Below are 7954 nucleotides of genomic sequence, written 5' to 3'. Positions count from 1 at the left end.
TGGGAATGTGTCGTGTATGTGTTGGGAGTGCACAGAGAGGCAGAGAGGTGAGGGAGAGAATCATCTGAATGGATGATAGGTTTGCCTACTGTATTTCACAGGATTTAGGGCCCATTTGGCCACCAGGGGAGGCCCAAGTTTCAAATTCCAAGATTTCTCCCCAGGCTCCACCCTAGGACAGCCTGACTTTAGCCCCACCCTAATTGGGGCTGAGCTTCAAGCAGTCATCCCACACCCCTTCCCCACTGTTTACCAGGCTATTCCTACTTTGGCTGTGTGGGCCCTGCACCTGTCCCCAGAGATGGAGCAGCAGAAAAAGGGATGGGGGGAGGGATGGGAGAGCAGGTGAACATAGTGGGGGTGGGAAGGAAGTGGTTGAGACAGGAACAGTGAATGGCAGCCACTGGGGCCTGAAGAGGTGATTTCGTGGGAGGATCCTAGGCAGGCATCAAGTCAGGGGGCTAGGACTGGGTTGCAGACAGGTGTGGGAGCAAAGGTGTCTGGTCTTAGGGTACTTTGTATGAATAACGTCATGTTGGTATTTTTCTGGAGAAGAGGGTGATAGTTTTCATCAGATTCTCACTCAGCCAGCCAGTGACAAAGAGCAGGAAGATCTAAGTTAGACAGTCTCCAGGAAACAGGTGGGATTATCCAGAGGGAGTATGTGATAGTCCAAGGCAAGGGGACTTGACATTTAAAGGATCTATGAAAGGCTTAGGATCAGGATCTGAGTGTAGGACACCTCTTGAGAAAGGGTCTGCCTAATATAGAGTCTTGGCCAGGAAGGCAGGAACTTATTGGAACTCTTGCCCTTGTTCTCTGTCCTGCCTCTCTACCAGTGCCTGGAGCCCAGCTCAGCAATGATACCATTTAGATAGCTTGGTCATATCTCGCCAACCTGACGCCTTCGGTGTTTGCTGGAGCTAGAGATAGTATATGATGTATCAAAACAGTCAGGTTGAGGGGCAATTAGCCTGTGATGAAGTAGAGGCTCACCCTGGGCAAACAAATCCTCTGCAGCTTCCTCACAGGATATGTGGGGGAGGGGTAGTATATGAGAGAGACTGTAGGGTGGTGGGGTGGTAAAGGGCTAAGGTATGCTAATTCTCTCTCTGCCTAGCACACTAGCAGGCTTTAGGTCGGCTTCACAGACCATACCTCAGGCCGAATGGCTCTGGCTAGGTTGCTGTTCCTTTCTGGTTTTGACAAGGGGGTAGTAAATCTGGGGTGCCCTGGAGATAGATAAAAACATCTGAGGAAACATCTGAGGAAAGCAAAGAAGGAGTTAGTTTAATGGGGTCGGGCTTTTCTTGGTAGCAAACACTGTCTTCCTGTCAGCACTTACCTCCTTTATATGTGTGATAGACAGAAAACAAGAAAGACACCCCCCCCATCACCCCCATCTCCACTAGTACCAAGGATTGAACCCAGGGGCACTTAATCACTGAGCCTCATTCCCAGCCCTTTTTAAATATTTTATTTAGAAACAGGATCTCACTAAGTTGCTAAGGGCCTTGCTAAATTTCTGAGGCTGGCTTTGAACCCCCAATATTCCTGCCTTAGCCTCCTGAGCCACTGGGATTATAGGCATATGCCACTGTGCCCAGCTAGCCTTCTTCCTTTGTGATGTCATGCCTTATTCAGCAATATTCAGGAACATTCTGGTCAGGTGCTACTTCAAGTAAAACTACCATCATGTCAGAAAGGACCACACTAGGCTCTAAAGTTAGAGTCCAAGTCTAGACTCATTTCTTCACTAAAGCTGTGGGACTTGGGCAAGTCACTTGGCCTTTTTAAGTCCTGGTTTCCTTACCTGGGTCATAGGGATGGTTAAGACTAAATAAGAGATCAGGTCTGCTGGGCAGGCATGGTGGTACACACTTGTAATTCCAGCAACTTGGGAGACCGAGGCAGAAGGATAGCAATTCAAGGTCAGTCTTGGCAAATGGGTGAGACCCTGACTCTAGATGGATAGATAGGGGATTTAGCTCAGTAGTAGAGTGTCCTGGGGTTTCATCCCCAATGCTGGGTGGGAGGTGGTGGGGGACTGCTTTCTAAGATCCCCAAAGCTGGAACAGATCTAGGATTTTGCCTAAGTGAGAAGGCAGCTTGGACCCTCTGATGGGCACTATTGAAGGGCTTCCCAGAGTCTAAGGAGTGACTTTCCCATTGCCCTGGTAACAATTCTGTTCTCCCTTGACTGGGCACAAGGTTATTTTCATAGCTTTCCAGTCCAGTGCCCCCACCCAGAGGAGGAAAATTTCAGGCCAAAGTCCTACCCCATTCTAGGAAGGCAGACTGGCCCAGCTCTCACTTCCTCACTGCCCTTTTACCTATCCCCCTTGGGCTCCCTCCCAGGCCTGGAACCTAACCCCCCCCACACTTCCCTTCTATAGTTTTTCCAAGGGCTTCTGAGTTGCCAGCCCCACTGGAATCTGAAAGAGATTTAGGCAAGCTGAGTCCCTCTCCCCAAGGATACACAGAGTCCAAATAGAAACATTTTAATTGGTGTTTCAGTTTTGAAGTGCCTTGTACACATCCTGCTGACTTTTAATATGCCCAGGCTATGGGTCCCTTTCTCTCATCTTCCGGTGGAGACTGGAATCATCAAAAGCCCCCATTAGCCTAAGGGGGTATTAAGGCTGGAAGAAACAGACTGAGGAAATAGTCAGAAGAATTGGCTACCTTAAAGGCTCTGGAACAGGTGGGTCCCAACCTAAAAGGGGTGGTTTTCTATTTAGCCCCAAGTTCAGAGCAGCAAGGGCAGGCCCACTCCAGCCCCAGTGACACTGTTAGTGCCATGGTGTCTTTTCCCAGTTCCCATGTGGCAACAGCAATGGCGGAGGCAGAAGTGGACTTATTTCAGATGGCAGTACAGGTACATGGATACAATCATGGCAGCCAGCTGGTGGGAAAGGAACAGGGAGAGATGAGGGATATGATTGAGATCCTCAAGCATTGGTCCCTTGCGCCCCAGACAGCCTACATGCATCTCTGTTGGAAGTCTGTCTCCTGGGCTGGATATAGCTCACTGGTAGAGCATGTGCTTAGTATACACAGAAATCTGGGTTCAATTCCCAGCATGGGGGGGGGGATGTCTGTCTCTTCTGAGAGGCCTCAGAGATGAGTTAAGCAGCCCAGATATGGTGGTAATCAGAACCCCAGCCCCAGCCTCCTTGTTGCCTTACCTCCAGGGCCCCAATTCCAAAGGCCACACCACCCACAGTGACTGCATTGGTTCGGATGTCATGCAGAAGCTGTTTGAAGCAACCCTTGGGGAAGGGGAGAGAGCATTTATAGTTGGCAGCTACCCTACCCCTCATCCCTATTTGCTACTCTGAGGCCATTAAAGCAGCCCCCGCCCTTCCATGCCCCTCACCTGTACAGGGTTTTTCTCGGCCTCATTCATGGTACAAGAATCTTCAGCTGTTCTGTTATTGCTGATACAACAGTATGGAGGAAAGAGTTGGTTTTCTTTGAAGTAGGGTGAGTCCTCAAAATCCGTGTAGTTGTTGAAGCCACAACACTTGAGCTGGAAGCAAGGTGGGGTAGGTGTTTGGTGGGGCCTTGATTCTTTATCTCCACCCCCAAAATCCCCTCAGTCTGCCTTACCCCTTCCATGGTATAGTTCCACACTTGGGTGAAGTCTTTCTGGGAACCATAGTCTTTCTTGATGGCAGGTACTACCACCATTTTCAGGAATTCCTCAGCCTAGGTAGAGCAGGCCAATGTTGAGGGACTGGTAGGGAAGGTGGCCATGTACAGGCCTTAGCCCACTCCCAGGGCTTTGCCCATTCTTCCTCCCTTACCCATTTCAGTGCCTCACCATTGTGGTGTACACCAAGGCAACCACAGCAGCTGCAATCTCAGCAACAAAGATGAGGAGGATGATGAAGAAGAACTGATTGGGGAACAGGGGTCTGAGTTTTAGGGAGAGATGGCCCCTCGTGCTCTCTTTGCCCTAACCGACCCTCCTACTGTAAAAACATGGCAGGGATCCCTTATATTGGAAATCCCTGGAGTACAAAGTAGGATTTGGGGATCCCAAGGGTGAGGGGGTCCTTGGTCATAGACCTGTGGAACTGGGTCTGACACACCGTCATGAGTGCACACTTGTTCTCAGACTTAGCACCGTAGCAGCCCAGGAAACCAAGAACAAAGAGCACAACTCCAGCTGCGATGAGGAAGTAGCCCACGTTGATAAACTGCATGGCACTGGATGACATCGGCCCAAAGATCTTCACGAAGGATGGCCCATCAACCGACACCCAAATGCCCACAGCCAACAGGGCAGCACCACACAGCTGGGGACAGAGAAGTCAGGCAGGCATTCAAACAATGCTGGCAAATAGCTCCCTATCATACGGTTGAGTCAGGAGGATGTCTCCCACTTCCTTGGCTGGGGAATCATGTGGGGAGGGAAACATCCTCTAGTGCCAGAAAGATGGGATTTGGGAAAACCATAGCGAGCACCAGACTGCACACTTGAGTACAAATGAGATCAGGAGCACTAGAAACATCCACAGGGTCAGGGAAGAGAGAAGACTTTCCCTTACTGATGCTAGGGTCCTGCCACATATCTAGGAGTGAAAACAGGCAGGTGAGGGCCGGATCTCTCATTTCCTTTCTGGGCTACCAGCACCTAAAACACCTCTGTCCTCTAATAGGTGGGAACGGGTGGTAGCTTTGAGCAGGCTCAATAGTCACCATGGTAACAGAGGCGGGGCTGAAGTTTGCACCTGCTCCCTACTTTGAAGAGGGTGGTGCTTGAAAGGGTTCACCCACCCTGAAGTCTCATTTGGCTCCCTTCTGGGATCAGACACCAGACCTTCTCCTTATCCACATAGTCCCCCTTGCCTTACAAATAGAAATTGGGACACCCGAGGGGGAAATCAGCCTGAGCTTCTCTTAAAGGGCTCCGTCTCAACCCTAATCCTCATAGGGAATTCTAGGAGCCAGTTGGGGTAAGTCCTGCTCAGTTCCCACAGCTCCTAACATAAAGCGTCTCTGACTCAGATTATCAATGGGTGAATCAGCCTGACATCAATTTAGTGCCTAGTCCCCACCTTCTACCTATAGAAACCAAGGCTAGAATCAGGGATAAGCTGGCAGATTGTGGCTGGATCTCAGGCATGTTTGCCTAAGGACAGCCAGAACACTGGGCTTCTAGCCCGTGGGGTCAAATTTCAAGGAGCCTAGGCCTGCCCTACTCTACTCAGCCCTGCCTGGCAAAGCCAGGGCAACAGAGGCCAAACACCAAGCCGGATTTGCCTTTAACCCCTTCAGGCCAAAAAGATTCTGCTCTCCCAATCCCTGGAATCCTATGGTTCCATCCAGATATATGAATAAAAGCTAGTTCTCTGTAGTCAAAGAAAACACGAGGTATGGACTGCATAGGAGTCAGAGTCTACCCACCCAATTTCTCCAAACTGATTTCTATTTCATGTCTCCACTTCCTCACCTTTTACTCACTCTAATCCACTATAATGTAGCTCTGAGTTCTCTAGTGACCTCCTGTGCTAAATCACTTCACGGGCCTTATCTCCTTGACCTTTCTGGTATCTTACTCTCCTTGTTTTCCTCCTCCTTTTCCCACTGCTGCTCCTCCATCTCTTTAATGGTGGCTATTTCCCTGCTTATCCCTAATAATCTGTTTTCACAGGTCACCTTTCCCGCCCCACTCACGGTACAACCCAGGGCCCCATGTGTTCTAAGCAAGTGCGCTACCACTGAGCTAATCCCAGAGTTCACTTTTCCCAAGGGCTCTCTTGCAGTCCCCTGGCTTCATTGGCCACCTATGGGCACGTGACTTTCAAATATCCACAGCAAGCTCCAATTTGAGCTGCATCTCCACTGGGTAGACAATTGCTTGTGAGATATTCCCTTCCTGTCCCACATGTTGCTCATGTCAGACATAAGCATCATCTCTAAGACCTCTGTCTTCCTTGTCCCTTCTTTCATCCCTTAGCCACCATCTCAGGGCTTTGTCCTTTGTATACTTTGTCCATTTCTCCTTATCTCTACCCTCATCTCCAGGGCTTACTGGCCAGTTTCATTGCTTAGTTTCTCAAACATGCCCTATGCAATCTGTTCCTGGTTTTCAGAACAATATCGAGTTTCATTTCCTTTGGGGTTTATGTATGCTTTATAGCTCCCCACCCAATACAAATTCCCAGCTCCAGTTATGTCCTCCAGGAAGTATTCTCCCACCAGGCTAGGTTCTAGCCCTTCCTATAGGCTCCCTTATCCCCTCTGTTAAATCCAGACATACATTGCATCACAGTTATCTGCCTATTTGGCTTACTGGATCTGATATCCTTGAGGGTAGAAAATGGCCCTGCTCACCTACTACCCGAGCACCTGGCTAGAGTCTTAGTCAAAGAATGTTTGTTTTTGTTTTACTGTGCTCTACAGGGCCTTATAGATGCTATAGCTCTACTACAAAGCTATACCCTCAGCCCCAACAATGTGTTTGTTGAATGAATAAGGGCTATCTGAGACAGACTCTTTGCTCTAAGGAGACATGGTCCCTGCCTCCTTTCAACTCCCTCCTCCCACTTACAGAGGCCACTGAAATTGCTTTCCATGTTAGAAAAATTTAGGTGAATCCCTTCCCCTCTCAGAACCCCCTATGCCTATAAAAAGGGGAGAATCACTCCTGCTAGCCTATCTTGCCCTGCCCTACACCTGAGCTGAAGCTTCCTAGAAGGAAGGGGGTGTCCTAAAACTTCTCCATTCCCTTCTTAAACAGCCCCCCTCCCCCTTGTGGCAGCCCCACTTCTACCGGATCCAGGAATCAGCATTTGAAGGGAGACCTCTCATAAGGGAAACTTGCAAGGCAAAGTCTGGGCACAGTAGTCTCCCATTCCCCAGCTTAGGCTCTGTTCAAATGGTGACCTGCTCCTGTAGGGAGCCCACAGGGCACACAACTTCCATACTTACAAAGATGAGCGTATTGAAGAAGACCATCATGTTCTTAATGAAGCTGAAGCACTGCATGGTGGCTCCTAGGGGCAGAGGTGCAAGTTAGGATATCATGTCCCCCACCCCACCTGGGCTGGCCCTGCCTTCTACGCCCCAACACACCAGACCCCAACATCCTGGACCCGTATCTCACCAAGCTTTCTCTGCACCTGAACTCTGGACTCCTCAGGATTTTACGAAGTTCCCATTCTGACATCTGTACCCACCTATACTATGTACCAGACCTTCTGCCAGAACTGGCGTCTCTGGGATCCTAACACCCCTGACTCCTGCACGAGCACCCCAAGCCTTACTCCCACACTGCAGGTAGGTCACTTCATATACCCTTACTTAACACCTGTATGTTCAAGGCTCCTCTCCAGACCAAATCCAGACCTTTCCAGGACCCTCCCCATGGCTCTTCCAGATCTTCACGAATTTCAAAATTAATATCACTTCACAAGATAATCTCTATCCTATACCATCACCTGTTCAGACCTCTCGGCAGCTAGTTCTGAGAGGGATCCTGCTGAGGCTTCAGAAGAAAACAGAACAACTCCAGGGAGCTTCCACTCTGTGAACCGGCAAGGCAGGCAGAATCTCACACTCCAGTGCTCACCTGCAGGTGGGGCAGGCGCTTTAAAAGCTTCCTTCTGCCCGCTCGCTGGCCCCACCCATGGCAATCAGCCTCCCCTTGTCCCTACTGCCCTCTGCTGCTTGGAGATTGGTCCCCATCATTACAGCAGCAATGGGCCTCCGCCTAGAAATATCACCCATGGGTTATGCTTCTCCTGATCTCAAGAAGCGGGAGAAGGATGGGGCTGAGGCGTGTGGCTTCCAGAACTTCTGAGTGCCCTGCATACAACAGTGCACACATACTTCTTATCCTACATCTGCTAATGCACTCCTCCACACCCTATGCTCACGGCTCTGAGAGCACATCTCCCCAGGTTGTCATCCATATGTTCACACATCAAACACATAGTCACAT

The 7954-nt window shown here is 49.8% G+C and overlaps 1 protein-coding gene across 3 annotated transcripts; it reads right to left on the bottom strand.

Moving 5' to 3' along the window:
* Positions 1-2485: 2485 nt before the first annotated feature.
* Tspan1 (tetraspanin 1) lies at positions 2486-7606 on the bottom strand. 3 transcript variants are annotated; one of them, XM_005317984.5, is made up of 8 exons: positions 7452-7606; positions 6943-7007; positions 4098-4304; positions 3827-3901; positions 3613-3711; positions 3380-3532; positions 3189-3272; positions 2486-2905 (listed from the first exon to the last, which is right to left on the bottom strand). In XM_005317984.5, exons 2-8 carry the CDS (start codon positions 6997-6999, stop codon positions 2858-2860), a joined length of 723 nt encoding a protein of 240 aa, XP_005318041.2. In that variant the 5' UTR covers positions 7000-7007; positions 7452-7606; the 3' UTR covers positions 2486-2857. The 3 variants fall into 3 exon arrangements, with proteins under 3 accessions (XP_005318041.2, XP_021575896.2, XP_040144531.2); XM_021720221.3 differs by having other exon boundaries at positions 7462-7592; XM_040288597.2 differs by lacking the exon at positions 3827-3901.
* Positions 7607-7954: the final 348 nt, after the last annotated feature.

Source organism: Ictidomys tridecemlineatus, chromosome 11 (assembly GCF_052094955.1).
Source record: "Ictidomys tridecemlineatus isolate mIctTri1 chromosome 11, mIctTri1.hap1, whole genome shotgun sequence".
NCBI lineage: Eukaryota > Metazoa > Chordata > Mammalia > Rodentia > Sciuridae > Ictidomys > Ictidomys tridecemlineatus.
Note: the sequence above shows the minus strand (reverse complement) of the source record. Positions and strands in the feature narration are given on the sequence as shown.